The following is a 15,830-nucleotide window of genomic DNA, read 5'->3' as shown; positions in this document are numbered from 1 at the left end:
TTTGCAAGTCAGTAGACATTGTATATTTGTCCATGCTGCCTGAGCTAGTGGCAGTCCACTGGCTTCAGTCAGTGCCTCAGCAGAGGGAAGGAGGCAGAGTAAACCCTGCCTAGCTGAACTCTTGAGGACAAGATTTTGCAATGTGAGTAATCTTATTAAAGTAACATTAGAAACACTTTAATAATACGAGCTTGCCCCTGAGCTTGTTCAAAGTAAATGAGGTAAAAACTAAATACCTTCATATGCATGAGGTTCAATGTCTGACTTGGACCTCTAAGTTGTCTTCAGGGACATCTCGTGCCTCAGGAGAGATAGAACTGCCAGCATGGGCAGGCTTCTGAGGGCACCAGCACTGCTGCACAGCAGGAGCACAGTTTAGCCATTGCCTTACCAGTATGTTTAACAGGTATTTAGTGGAAGAGTGATAAAATGCAAAGTTATTGAATTACACTCCCCATCAGTGCTGCTTGTTCCACTGCACTTCCCAGGCCTGCCTCTTCCCCACCCCAGTACCTCCTCTGCACCCCTTCTCTCTGCCTGCCCGGCCCCAGGCATTACCTCTCATGCTTATCCCCCTCCATGCACCCTGCTGTCAGACCTAATCTCTCTATTCAAGCTTCATAAACCCAGTTGCTGCCTTTGGTCCCCTGCTTAGATGCTCTTCTTCTCTGCCAGCCTTCCCTGCTGGGTTCCTGCCTGTACTGCTCCTTCACCCTGTTTGGTTTGCACACAGCCCATCCCTGTTCCCTCCTGCCTCCAGATCTACCCTCAGATGTTTCCAGCCATTGCCCAAAAGTCTGGGAAGTCAAAGTTTTTCAGAGAGAAGCTAATTATAATTGTTTGCAGATGGATTAATACGGGTTTTTAACCTACATTTCTCAGAGTTACCTGAAATTATTTTGGTGGGGAGATGAGTAAATGGTTCTCACTAATTGTGATCTTCACCAAAAAAAAAAAAAAAAAAAAAAAGCTGTAGGCTGAAGCCCCTGTCCTAGAAAATACTTGCCCAACCCCAGGTAATTTTGCAGGATTACAGGGACCCAGAAGCACTGTTTTATGATGGTACTATTTGGTACCATTATAAAATGTGTCCCATTTATACACATGGGACACATTTATCTATATGTGGTTATACTGGTTATTTCCATTCACATGTATCTATACGTGTATATACCATATAGATACATGTGAATGGAAATAACCATTTCAAGTGGCTGACACCAGCTTGTGGGCTGGCCCTGGCTTCACAGCCCAGCAGCAGAGGTTTGTCATGGTGAATGTTTGTCACTGTAATTCCTCTACAAATTATCTGGAGCCAGGATTTTCTAAAGCGTTTAAGAGAACAGGATACATTCAGCCATCACTGGATTCTGAATTAAAATGGGATTTAAACGTCACTGCTTGAAAATCCAGGTTTTAGGATTGCAGATGGGTACTTTCTTTTAATAGTCTTTCTGTTTAACCAGCACATAAATCTATGTGGCTGTACATTGAGGTGAAAATGATTTATATTATATCCATACTTGAATTCGTCATAATCTTTTCCTGTGCCTTCTAGTGCTTCATACCAAACAAGCATTTCATGCAAAAGAAAATGCTCTAGCCCTTTATAGAAATCTAAAACTTTCAGTATATATTTATAGTGAGACCCAGGTATCATGGCTGTCACACTGACACAAGATTGCCTCTAGAGAAAGGAAGAGACAGGTTAACCAGAGACTAACTTTTATTGTGCATTTTTTTATGCAACAGAACAAATGGAACTGGAGGTATGTAGTAATAAAACCAATATTTAAATTAGAATTAACACCTGAAATAGTAAACTGTAGGTAACAAATGTCTTTATAATTAAAAATATTGACTGTTTAAAAAATTCTCTAAGATTTTATATTCTTTAAAAGAAATGTGTGTTGCCACATAGAAAACAATTCACACATCCTATAGAAATCATCACAAAAACCTTACTAGTCTATATTACACTATGCACTTTTCTTTTGTACAATATCTGATAAAGGTCTATCCCTAACCTGTACTTACTCTACACAGTACAATCATCATAAGAAAGTATTCATAGAATTAACTACACCATAACAATAAAAATATCAGGATTAATGTTTTTTTTTTAATCACAGTTTCTCCACAAATATTTGTCATAGAAAATATAGCGAAGGCATGTTGGCACAGATGGGCGTGCGGTGCTGCTACACAAAGTTTGAGAGAAGGCAGATACATAAATGACAGTAAGATTAAAGCCCATGGAAGGATAAGACAAGAATCTCTGTCCTCCTGGGACTTCCTGGAGTGACATGATAGATAGCAGTTCCCTTCTGTTGCTGGGAAGGGATGTGCTGGCTTATAAAGCACACTGCCTAAATATGGATATCTCCCTCTGCAAGGGCTTATGTGCTATCTATTATTTCAGGTCCCATATCTAACATATTGCAGATATTTAGATGCTCCAATGTGTATGAATTTGTAACACCTAATGAACAAATTAACTGGAATAAGTTGTTGTGCAAGGTTTGGGATTTTAAAAATGAAATGTGTGGGTCAAGTGGCCACAATGGCAATTGAAAACAGATAAATCTCAAAAGTTTTGATACTCTATTATTTTAAAACAAACCATGAAAAAAAACATGAGCTGGTGTCTGTTAATGCCTGTCTGCGACCATGATTCATGTCACTGGCCAATGCACATAAGCAATTGAGGCCAAAATTTAGTTCATAAAGAAAGGTCCAAACCTGCAAAGCCATTTCTACAGCCAAAGTGGCTTTCAGGATGAAATTATTCTTTTGGTTATTTTGCACAATGAGAGTAGAGGATTGTGAGTGGCTCCAGGATGCTGGCTATGCTTTTCACACTAAAAATAAAGCTAGGCTTACTAGTTATTTCAGCAAATCTTTCAGTTATTAAGTGAGAGGTCTGTCCAGTCCAGTAATTCTGTTCTGCGACTGTTAAAAAGTGTTTATATCTTAAACATCATACAATTAAGCATCTGAAAGGAAACCATCACAATGTTTACAAAAATACAGCATGATACATATCGCTGTGGACAAATTTACAGTATAATGTTGACTCACACGTTCTGACATGTTTTACCAAATAGTTCTGGCATGTGTCACCACATTAAACATAGACCAGCAAGACTTACACCATCTGAGCAATGTAACATCTTCTATTATAGTTCTTTTTAAAAAAGTGTAAGTTCAACACCGAAAAGCTACTATAGGATATCTGTACTGTGACATTTCTATACACTGAATTTCTCCTCCAGAGGCCACCACGTGGTGTGACCGCTCCAAGAAAGTCACCTCCTGCCTGTAATGAAGGAATGCTGTACTAAACCCCTTGGTCGAGTGAGGTCCTGTGTGGCTAAACTTCTAGTTGACTATAAGAAAATAAAATAATTATTTTGGGGCCAGTGAGTACCTTTCAACCCCCTTTCAAAAAAATCACCAAAATTAAAGTGAGCCGAGAGGTATCGGACATTTGAGGGCCTAAAGCACACGGGGACTGAGCAAGGTCCTCTCTATGGCAGTGCATGGTGAGCCCGTGTCCCGTGCTGCCCCATGGGCCAGGAGAGACCTGTCACAGCCACAGGCAGAGGGGGCAGAGGGCAGGAAGGGGCTCCTGCGTGGGTGAGCTGAACTTGGAGAGATCGCCCCCAGCCCTGCAGCCAGGCTGGGTCTCCAGGAGCACTGCACCCCAGAGAGCCCTTCCTGGTCTCTGAGGAAGGAACCTGGCCTTGCCTGGTGCACGGGGAGAAGGTGGGGAAGGGGAGGAGAAGGGCAAAGGGAGCCATCAGTAGCTATGCTCGTGGCTTGCCCAAGGCGGCGAGGAAAGCTGGGGGCGTATGAGAGACGCGTTCAGGAGAGCCAACGCTGATGAGGTAGCACTAAGGATGGCCAAAAGTGAAGTGAGCTTTCTTCCCAAAAAACAGCTCCCTGTACCTGCCAGTGGGGAAATGTTGCCTCAGGAAGTGCTGGTTCAGGCTGTGGAGGATGCCAACACTGGCCTGAGTGAGCACACAAAGGTAAGGAGATGGAAACACCCTGACAGGGTGGAAAGGAAAGGGCATGGTTTCTTTGGCATTGCATGTTTCTGGTGTGGATCAATTTAGAAGGACAATGGACTCCTAAACCTTTAAAATGAAACATTTTTTGTGGAGTGACTTTTGTTTTTAAAGCTAGTATCTGCTTCCAGTGTTGTGCACCATTGTGAATTCTGCTCCAACAGCTCTTTTCTTACAGCTCTCAGACTGGATCTCATGTCTACCTACTACAGAACACTAAACCAGATTCTTCTAGCCCAAACCCCTCCCTGAATGCAACATTGAACAAAACCAGCACATTGCCTCACCCCTTTCAAGGAATGGATATAAAGCACAAATTAAAGTGAAAACAAGAAAAGGCAATTTAAAGCCTCTAAAGCTGCATAATATGGCTGCAGAATAGGAACAGACAGAGGAAAATCTGTCTTCTGAAATGGCAATTTGTTTTTACCAATCTTGTTTTAATGAAAACTGTCATGATCAACTCTAATCCTCTAAAAATCTAGATAAATATACTGTCTATCTGATATACAATGCAATTTTTATCTGTTAGAAATGCCTGTTATTGTTCTGGGTCTTTGAAGGACTCTGCTGTTGATGAGTGCTGCTGTTTTACTCGGGAAGCTTAATTTCCTGACAGAGTTGGCTAAGGAAGTCCCTGGATTTTCTGTCTTGTGTGGTACTTTAAGGTAGCATTCATAGTTATGTTCTTTTCCGTTAGCAAGTGGGAAACCACTCTGTTTTTTTTGTTTTGTTTTAAGTGTGCAGACTCGTAAAAATCTTCTAGTCAGGGAAAGCAAATAGCACCCAGCTGTTCTGAGTCTGGGCCTGGGATTGTTATCAACTGGCTGAAGAGACAGTAGCTGCTGTTTCTTTTGACACTTCTATAGTTTTTAAATGACCTTTCCTCTACAACTGGATGAAATGGACTGCACGTTCCCTTTGAGTGAGCTATGAAGGAAATAATAGGCACTGAGAAGTCCCATAAAGCAGGTCTTGAAATGGATTTCTTTCTGTTAACTGGGCTATGGTAGGATGGAGAAGCTGAAACGTATACGATATGTGCTCAGACATGCTTTGGACTCCTACATGACAGCAGGGCTCAGTATGTTTAACAAACAGTCTCTCCCAAATTAGGTGGTTGCTACTGTAGCACGATGTGGTTCTCAGTGCCATCAATCTCCGGATCCATCCTGCATACCTCTGTTGAAGACTTCGTCCTGTGAGCCGGGGTGCTCAGTCCCCTCGTAGTAGGAGGTGCCGTTGTGCAGGAAAGTCCCCACGGCGCGGCCCTGGCGCGCGTGTCCCACGGCGTCGCTGAACACCTTGTTAATCTGCTCCTCAGAGGGCATCCACCAGTCCGGGTTGGAGGTACAGTGCATCCTAATGAACTCTGCAGGAAAACAGGCAGGCATTAAAAGCAACTTGTCTTTGCAGCGACTGGTACTGCCCAGGTGTCAAAAGCTCATGGGAAATAAGAAAGGAGGTATCGCTGCTCTGCTTAAGCAGAAGTAAAGCCTTATGGGGGATGCCATGATAATGCCACTTGGACCTATTTTATTTCTGCATAAGTGTGCTTCTCCACATGCAGTGTATGTTGTTACGCCTGAGCTACCTAGGTGACTCGTGGGACCTGCATATAAAATCCTTTCTTGTGGAAATACAAAGAACTAATTCGAAGTGAAGGCTGTGATTCAGCATGTGCAATGTGTGTGGAAGATAACACCAGCCAGGACATATTTCATTAGAAACCTGTTGGCATCTATACCTCAAGGTGATTGCTGTTGGATCTTTCTGACCTCCCTCTGCTGGCTCCTTCAGCACCTGCAACCTGCAGGAGCCCCCAGCCTGCTGGAAAATGTCACTGCCATTATTTCAGTTTGATGCTCCTATCTGTTTGGGAAATCTTTCTTCTAAGTTTTGCTATTTTCATCTCTCTGTATTTTACACCTATTTTTTCAGAGACTAATTTGGCCTTAGAAATAGCTAAATGAGATCAGAGAGCTGATTTGGGGAGCCTTGCAATAGTTTTCAATGCAGGAGAAAATGAATTGTACTGCATGCATTTTAGCTATTTAAATAGCTGCTGCTGCCACATACAGCTATTTGTATGTGATGATTACATTTTTTATAATTTATTTTTCAGATTCTTTGACGTGCTATATGCTAGACTTGCAGAAGGTGCCCTGCCAAGTCTGGAGCTGTAACTGCTAGGCATAGCTCAAATAGGTGTATTTGGATTTTGAAACATCCAAATATGATTTTAAATGTGCAGGCATCTTATTAGAGATACTGGATACACTGTACCTCAGAGAAATGGAGCTGCTTATTTATTCTGTAACATTAGTTATTCCCTCATGCAGCATTGTGTGTCCCAGGATATTTTTAAATTCTATTTTCTACTGTTGACAAGCCAACAGCACAATAAGTGGTGTAAGGTAACTTCATTACTGTCACCACATCTCCAGACAGGGAATGCTGTGCTTTTACATGAGTTCCCGTGCCTGCAAGGTATCTCATCTGTTGGACAATTAGAATGTGATTTTTGCATAGCTCCTCCAGCAGTGTGTCTGCAAAAGTGATAGCAATCTCTGTTTTAAATTCATTTCCCTGGAAATCCACACAGGCATCAGTAATTCCAACCTAGTTATGTTCACATGTGCCCCCACACTCGTCTTTTTCTCAGAGAAATGGTTACCATGTAAAGAAGTAATGCTATAATTTAAGCATGCCAGGATGTTTTAAAACTGGTTCCAGACACCAGTCAGTTGTAGGAATATATTAAAAATGTTTATATATATTTAAACTCTGAGTGCAGACAGAGAAGCAATTTGCAATCTCTCCTATGGTGGAAAGGCATAATTAGCTGGGTTGAGAATTAGTCAGACACTTGTTACCTTGGCTTGTAAATGAGTAGGAGCTAGTGGCCAACTCTCAGCACTGAAGAAAGTTGTCATGTTCCCACCTACACACAAAGGCCCAAGGGGAGAGCTGTCTACTCTGCTTTCTTAGCTGGTCATTACATATTGCTTGTTTTGGCTTCCTCTTCAAGCTTCTGATAATTAAAGAAATTACCCTTTCTCTTTCTCCCAAGGAGAGCTCCCCATGTTCTGTGTGTCCAGGACCTCAAAAGGAGAGTGGCCACAAGCAAAATTCCATGTACAGGTGCATTTACTATTAGTCCTGGGAGGCAGGTGAGGGAAAGGGGAAGAAAAGGGCATCAGCACTGTGCTTGTGCATAAATTATTAGATGATACTTAAAGCAACCTAGTAAATGCTAAAGTACTTGTTTCCAGCCTGCATTTTCCAGAAGAACTTCTGGGCCCCTGCTCTCTCTAGACCTCTGCAGCATGGTGTATTCGATGGATTTGCCCTCCAATTTAGCTCTGGTAGAGTTCTGGTAGAGACTCATACAGCAACTTAAAAGATTATTTTGCAGTACAAAAAGTGCTTGTTTGCCTGATTTGTCTGCATGTTAAATCTGAGCTCATTACCTGGTCACATCAATATTGTACCCTAACCTCAAGCCTTGTCTACTTAGCCTTGTTGGGTTCTACCCTACATGGGAAGAGTCCCATATATGTGATGTGTATAACCACTTTGGACTCCAGCTTGAATGAGTGAAGATATTTTTATCACTGACTGACCACAATATAGCTTTTTACATTGCATTGATTAGTAAAACATTCTTGAGGTTAGTTCAACCAAAATTTCATGTATATGCTCAAAAAATGTTATAAAGCTCACTATGAGTTAATTAAAGAAATAATAAGCATATGCATTTACACAATGCAGGTGTCAAAATTAAAAAATGTATTTTTACTTTGGCTTTAAAAATTCCCATTTTGTATGTTTTATTATAAAGCTTGCTACCAACCTTTTAAAACAATTTTAGGAAACCAAAATACACAACATTCTTTTCAATCTGTATTGTTTCTGTGCAATATCCTCACTCTCTAACATTGTGAAATGCTTGCAAAACTCCCCTCCCTTTTCAGGCTAAACATGGGGGAAGGTTGCTCCTTAACATTTTCAGGTGATGTTGCATCAGTATGTCAAGAAATAATTTAAACTCTGGACAAAATGCTTATGTATACTTTGTAATTAACCTGAAGATATTCTTGATCCTAGAAGATGTTTTCAGATGATCCTAGAAGATGTTTCCTACTCTGAAACTCAGCTTCTAACTCCAATGATGCACTGTGTTCTTGTGAATCATATCCTTATTGGACATTAGACTGTAACTATTCTTTGGTTAGTTTTGCTGTGTATTGCTGTTAACAAATTACCTGAGCTTATTATAAAATAGTGTAATCAGGAATGTCTGGTTTTGCTTCACTGCTTTTTAAAGTGCATTGGTGTCATGTGCCCTTGCATTTGGGTCCTCTCTTAAATAACAGGCCTCCTTTTTTCCCAAAACACATATATTATACATACATACACACCTGTATGTATGTATGAAAAGGAAGTGGAGGGTTTCTGGGTGCTTGTCACCTGCCTGTGAAACCCCTGCTAGTTCTGCAACTGTCAGCCAAAAACGCTTCTACTGAGCCAGAGCCAATGTGGTGAAATGAGATCACATATGGTGGACACTGAGCGAAAGGATGCAGTACCTCTGAGACATGTTACTTTAACTGGATCCAGAGGACGTCTTTCAGGACCTGTCTCTCCTGACTGCACTGACCTTTTCCTTTTCCCAAGGCCGCATGAGTACTTAAGCTCATCGGTTGTGAAAACAAATCTGATGAGATAGCGGAGGAGCCGTCGTCCGTCTTTCTTGGAAGAATTTACAGCCTCATCCCACTGTTTACTAGTGATGTAGACAGGGTAGTTGTTCAGCAACTGCTTACTCCCCTGAAAAAGTGAAATATTTCTGTTGCTTATTTTACAAGGCAAATAAGTTGCAATAAAAGATATGTTTTTAACTATACACGATACTGACAGTGAAACACAACCCAAAGTGAACACCTAATTACTCTTACAAAGAGTGAGTTCTTCTAAAATTACATTTCCCTTTTCTAGAACTCAGATTGCGTGAGGTACAATGAATACATTTTGAGAGGTGTAGCTATTGATAATTTCCACTTTCACAAACAGGTTAAAAAGAGTTAAGAACCAGCAACTGGGCACAGTATTTAAGTGTAATGTTTCTTCTTAATATGGTGAATTGCATAAAAAGGGTCTTTGAAGAGCCTGATCAAATGGATCACTTCATCATAGCTGATAGTTTCCTTCAGAGGCGACTCTTTTGGTCTATTTTTATAATAAATTTATTACTTCTGTAGAACACACCTGAAACTTGACAGCAATTATGTTACTGTGAAAAATGTAAAGAAAATAAGTAAAGCAACTATGAAAACTAAAAGCTTCATTATTATTAATGAATGCTGTATTAACTCAAATTATAGCTTTAGAGAAATGCCACTGTGTCAGCTGGAAAGAAATTTTGCTTTTAACCTTCATAATTTGTGTGCTTCGATATTCCAACATTAAATGAATGCTGTGGGACTGATTATGGGGATTCCTGTAATCCACACACATTTATAAGCCCTCTTAAGTCAATTGTACCTAAATTGTATTTAATTCTTGTTGTCCATAAAAAACGCTATAGTTCAGGATTACCCAATTAATGTAAGATGGTACTGTTAATATACTTGAAATAATTGAACTACACAATAAACTCAAACCACACCCTCCTAGAGACTCATTCACTTTTACAGCTGCACCTCTTTATCTAAACACATAAATCTGGTAGCCCAATTAGTGAACTCTTAGTGTTGCCCTCAGGTTTGACAGGAGCTTGCAGTGAGCTAGAGAAACCCAGGTCTGATGCACAGTGAGGTGCTCAGCCACATGCCACACTTGTGGGCAAGTGCTGCAAAGTTCTCACTTCCAGGCCTTTGATATCTGAAAACTGTTTTAAGGACTACCCTTGCCTTTTTTCACATAGTTATTATAGCATCCTGGGAGACAGCTTGAGAGCATCTTTGAAGGTTTTCCTCAGGTATTTGTTTTTAATTTTTTTGCGAGTTTGATAAATATATGGAAGATTGAATTTAGTGAAGACTGTGCTGAGATTATCATTAGATAATCCCTATGATTTGGAGTCACACCACATCCCAGTGGGGTTAGCATCACTGGGGGCTCAGCCTGTGTGGCTGTCTGCTTCTTGTTTGCCTTGCTATAAGCTGCTGGCAAAGACAGCTACAGACAAACCCAAAGGAAGCCAAAATGTAAGGGAAGAGATGGGCTTTGTCTGTCTGAAGGGCCACTCCTCCCCAAACACCTCAACACTTCATCACTCCCCTGCAGCTGTAAATTCAAGCTCTCACCCCTAAGAGAAAAGCCCTTCCCTTATAGTCCAGCCTGTTAAATTTGGGGCTTTCTCTTTGCACTTCATTTTCTCCTCACGTCACTGCACACAGGTCAGGGTCAATTCCTGCCCCTCCATTCCTGACACAGGCAGCTGCTTTAGTTTTTGCCCAGTACATGATCCCCTAAAAGCCAGTAATATGTCTGAAGAGCTCTGCCATGGAAGAACATTACAGTCCAGCCCAGCTCCCTGTCCTCTTCCAACACTGTGAAGGAGCTGGGGAAGGAAGAAGAGCAGAGGAGCAGCATGGAAAGCTCTTTGGAGGTAATATACTCTTGTGCTGAAGTAATTGTGACCCCTCCGTCCCAGGGGGAGCTGGCACGAGTACTCCCTTGGCTTGTTCCACTACATCAACACAAAGGACTGTGTGATCCTACCTTGGATTTCTGAAACCTATTTTTTTCCTATTAAAAAAACCCTTTAGTGAAGCAATGACCATTCTTACTGATACCACTGCAAAGTATAAGCTGCAGGTGGCTGCAGGTACTGCCTTGCTTTTAAGCCCTGCCAGCCCAATGCCATGCAAGCCCATAATGGCAGGCACAGGGCTGGGCTCCAGGCTTGCTCATGTGCATTAGGGACAGATGCTCACGTGTGGCTTTGCAAAGCAGTGAGTTATCCTAGAAGCAATTCTGTGTTTATATATATAGTACTGATGGAAATAGGGTGCAGAAAGGCCCAACATTGAGATTTCATGAGAGCTCACGTTGCTATTAACTGAGTGAGGAGAGGGTGATAAATTGTGTGTAACTCCTCAGCCTCAATTTTATAACACTTCTCTCTTGTTCCCCCTGAAATGTTGGATATTTTTCCTCATTCTTCTCCAAGGCATGATATAGTGTTATGCTACTCTGTTAAACAATTACTGGATTCCTGCCACAGATACACTCTCAGAGAGTAAAGCACTTCTGGGCAAAACATTATTGGTAAATATATGATGGGGTTTGGTGTGTCCAGCAGTCATTAAACTAAAACAAACACAAAACCTCCCAGCAATGAAAAAAGCAGACTCTGAAGGAAGAACCAAAAATACAAATGCATCTCTGCTTATATTTGTACATGATAAAATTTATGAATAAAAGATTAATATCTGTGTGTTTAATTGAATAAAAAATTCTGACACACTGTGACAAGCTATTCCTTGTGAGACATTACAAAACAGCCTCAGTTTTTACAGTACTTGAAAATTTTAGTTAAGCAAAAGAGCATTAAAAAAAGGAAAATGAATCCTTGGAATATACTTGAATGATAACAGCTAGTGATAAATATAAATATATATATATATATCAATTTGCACAGGATAAAACTGATTGGAGGAACAAAGTGATAGACACCCTGAACTGCTGCATGGCACATGCAGCCACCCTCAGTCACGTAGCTACAGCTGTCACCAGGTAGCCCTAGCCCAAATTCTACCCACAAATGTGGCATTTCTGAAGAAAGAGGAGAGAAAAACTACCCAAAGCAAGGCAAGCACACCTGGTGCTGATGGGGGGAGTTAGGTGCTGCTCAGTAATTCTAGATTATACTAATGATGTGTTTTCCCCATTTAGGGGATTACTGTACTTAAGAATGACAGTTTTTACCTGTTTTTGCTACTAAAGGCCCACTGATTTATCTGCCCACATGTTTGTAATGACTTATCCAGCATAAAGAGATGTAGCTTGTTTTCACTGTACACTACCTCGGTTGGGTGGTCTGTTGGCTGTGGTACCATGAGCTGGTTGTGATGCTGGAGTACAGTCTTCAAATAATCTAAAACCGTCTGGCAGGGCACTGCATGAAGCAAATTGCAATTACTGTACATTAGTTATAAAGCACACAATAGAACAACAACATTAAATCAAGCAGTGTTCCTTAGTATCTCTGTCTGTTAGATTTATTTCAAATAGGAAATACTTCTCATTTTGATTTGTGAAGATATTTCATTTAATAGATGTACAGGTATTGTATTGCCTACACTGAGATCTCTGAAATTACTTTTATTTTTCTGTCCACTAGTTTCCAAAAGGTTTTTTACCCGAGTTAGAAATTCTAGTTACTCCAAATACAAATTAGGCCAGCAGTAATGATAGAAAGAAAAAGAATATTTGTAAATACTGTAAAAATCCCAAACCACACAAAGAAGGAAACATTTATTTGACTTAAATAATGCATTGATTAACACATAAATATGCTTAAATGTTTTTGAAACTACAGTCTGATACTAAAGAGATTCAATGACTCATTTACTCCAATTTCTACCCACTCCCTCCTCCCAAATTTATTATAAAACTAGGTGTTAGGCAAATTGCTTTATTTCTCTTTGCCCTCATCCTCCCCCCTTTCCAGTCCCATCACTCTTATCCATTTCAGTAGTGGTACCAACAACCTATTCCCTTCTGCTGAGGTGATAGGTTAATTAGGGATGATTCAATTATGGGTCTCTCTTAAGCAGATGCTGCCACATCCCTGATTAACTCTGGAGTATTTTTGAAATACAGCTCTTTTCTCCTGAGCCTGAAACACCATAGGAGAATTAAACAGATATTAATCCAACATTACAACTGACTTGTGCAAGACTAAATAAGCATAGTTTTTAAGGTACCTTATGACTTTCACATTTCGAATGGGTTGTTTTTGTAAAGTATTCAGATTTAATCATAGCTTCAGCTCAAAACCCAGAAGAAATATTTACATTCTTTTCTTTATTATTATTCTTACTATTTTTTGGCATTTTATTATTTATTTTCTGAAAAAATGTGGTGTTTTGGGCTTTATCTTAAGCTGGCAATCTGGAAGCAAGCACTGAAATATCTGAGAATGTCTGAAGGTAGGATTTATGGGTATTTTGCCCTCTTTCCTTGGCATTCACACCACACAGCTCACTCTGCCCCTGTCTAGGCAGACAGGGTGCAGAACAAAATTACTCTGTGCAAAACAGACCCTTTACTGTGGGATAAGAGGAGTTACATCCAGCAGTCTGCACAGGGAAGTCATGCAAAGTGCCTGATATGATGAATAAATTTCTGTGTTATTGCACCCTGCATTGACTTCTCTGTAAAGACAACCCATCAGTCTATTTACTCCTGCTTCTGTTTTTTCACACAGTAAGTAATCTCACTGCAGGCTATCCAAGGATGTGTTTACCTATGTACTTCCAAGGGGATGGGGCTCAATTGAGGAGACAACAGGAAATTACTTAGCCTGTTGTGTCCCCAGCAGATGAAGTGCAGCTCTACTTGAACTCTATGCTGCTGATAAAATGCCTTCTCATTACCACTAAAGTACTAAAAGCTGGCTGAAGCTTATAAAAACTTCTATCCTCATAAAAGCAGCAATGTTTTGAGCACAATATTGTTTGATTTTTTTAATCATTGTAGTGACTGGAGGATGCTGATCACTTCTGACTTTAAAGCCATGACACAGCAGAGTTTGCTGTTGGTACAAACAACCTCAGCCTTTCAAACACCAAGTGCTACTTGCAAATCCAGACTTCTTGGGCTGCAATATTAAGTGAAGCCTAGAAGAAACCACAAAGAGGGCAGCACGAGATGGAGAGTCAAAGCTTTGGTTTTTCTGCTGTGTCTCTCTTATGGCTCGGCAAATATTCTCTTTGCTGAGAACTTTTTCCTGAAAGAAATGTAACTTTGTAAGAGCCTGGGGGTCCCAGCTGGGAAGATGAATAATCATTCAAGTCTACTAGTTTATTTATTCTGTTTATCTTTGATGGGGTCTCTACAGGGTTAACAAGATCACAGTCCCATGGACTGATACTCTGCATGCTTATGCAGGTATCCACTATCAGGACATCACCAACAGGGATTTGTTCTTCCTGTAAGGAGTGGGAGAGATACCAACATTGACATAACACTTGTTATGATTTAGTAGAAAGCCTGTGGGGAGGCAGTAATTTTCCTGCCCATTAGGGAAAAAGTTTCCACAGCCTTTACTTTCTGTGCCAGCATCTCAGAATGGACCCTGGAGATGGCAAAGTAGCCTGGCCTGCAGAGAATGAAAGGGCAAGATCTTTGCAGGAGCTAAGGAGCAAGGAGGAACGGGGCTTTCAGGGATCCTGGTGTGCCAGGGAAGGCTGGTCTGGTGAAGATGTTGACCAGGACACATGCAGGAGGTGGCAGGTGTTTGCTGCCATTGATCCAAGTTTAAGATGCAGTTGTTATTCTAGGTATCTGTATGTTGTAACAGGTGCTTATTCAGCACAGCTTGCCACAGCTTTCTTTGCAGAGAATCCTAATTTCTAATGAACAGTTGAACAGTGACTGTGATGGTCATGCACTGTGCCAATGATAAAATCCAGGCTATGATCCCTCAGCCAGAGCTGCCACACAGCACAGTGACTCCCTGCACTAAATCCTCCTTGCAACAGACAGCATCAGTGGGCAAAACACCACAGAACTCAAGGAGTCATCTCCCAGTGATGCAGTTTCTACCCACAGGAACATAAACCTTATTTCAAGTCTGCATTTTGTTTTCCTTCGAACGAGGGTTTACAAAATTTTTTGGAAAAGAAATGGAAAATGCCTGTTACTTGTTACATACTTCGTGGTAAAGTAATTTCTCCATTTTTTCTTTGCTAAGCCCAACACTGACCTCTCAGAGGTGCTGGGCTCCTGCTAAAGCAGAGTCCTTACACCTCCTTACATGTTTGTACAGCTGATGGCTGTGGGTCTTTTGGCCAAGCTGTGCATCAATACCCAGGCAGAAAGTCACCATGACTTCCCAAAGCCTTTCTCAGTGCACTGAAGGCACTCAGTGCCTTTCTCAGTGCATTTCCCAGGGGCTGAAACCAAGCAGAGCCATGTTCTCTGTGCCCAAGTACACAGAGATTGGCCAGGTCTGTCACCTCGCACCTTCCTCTCTCACAGCTACCTCTGCACCTCTTACAAGCTATAAGCAATGTGTGCTCATGGATTAAAGTATTAAAAACATGGGCTGTGAACAGTGTCACAGAAAACATCCCTCCAGAAATTCAGCTGCATCATGGCAGTTTTCCTGAATTTCCCGAACACAAATACATTTGTATTTTTAAATCATGTTTTGTAATTTAAAGTTATGTAACACCCTGAATATCTGCAATACTCATCAGCCAAACTTTTCATCTCATCAAAACCATAATTTGGCAAGATGTAGCCTGGTGCTAATGCCATTATTCTGGTTTAGCACTCGATTAATTGAAGCTGGCATCAGCTGTGCAATTAGTTTGTCTGGGCTCCATATCGGGCCAACGAAATCACCATCATCCAGGACATCTCACATCCTTTTAAAAAAAATGAGATACTATTTCCATCTTCCAGTCTTCTGAAGCATCCAAAATATTACAAAGCATAAGGAAAAATGATGGTCAGAATTGTCTTTTTCATGTTGGGTTTAGCTCCTGAAGTGAGTTGTCCAAACCTCATGGTTTT

At 40.9% G+C, this 15,830-nt stretch overlaps 1 protein-coding gene across 1 annotated transcript in view; it reads right to left on the bottom strand.

Annotated features, from left to right (window-relative positions):
- Positions 1–1,675: 1,675 nt before the first annotated feature.
- The window catches only part of BEND4 (BEN domain containing 4), a 31,462-nt gene continuing 17,307 nt past the window's right edge, over positions 1,676–15,830 (bottom strand). The window contains exons 3-5 of the mRNA XM_030239540.2: positions 12,110–12,201; positions 8,666–8,906; positions 1,676–5,445 (exon numbers count right to left, since the gene is read on the bottom strand). Of these exons, the coding sequence (XP_030095400.1) occupies positions 5,228–5,445; positions 8,666–8,906; positions 12,110–12,201 (551 nt within the window). The 3' untranslated portion in view covers positions 1,676–5,227. The remainder of the gene's footprint in view (positions 5,446–8,665; positions 8,907–12,109; positions 12,202–15,830) is intronic.

Source organism: Serinus canaria, chromosome 4, assembly GCF_022539315.1.
Source record: "Serinus canaria isolate serCan28SL12 chromosome 4, serCan2020, whole genome shotgun sequence".
Classification (NCBI taxonomy): domain Eukaryota; kingdom Metazoa; phylum Chordata; class Aves; order Passeriformes; family Fringillidae; genus Serinus; species Serinus canaria.
The sequence above is the reverse complement of the archived record's forward strand: the minus strand, read 5'-3'. Positions and strand labels throughout refer to the sequence as shown.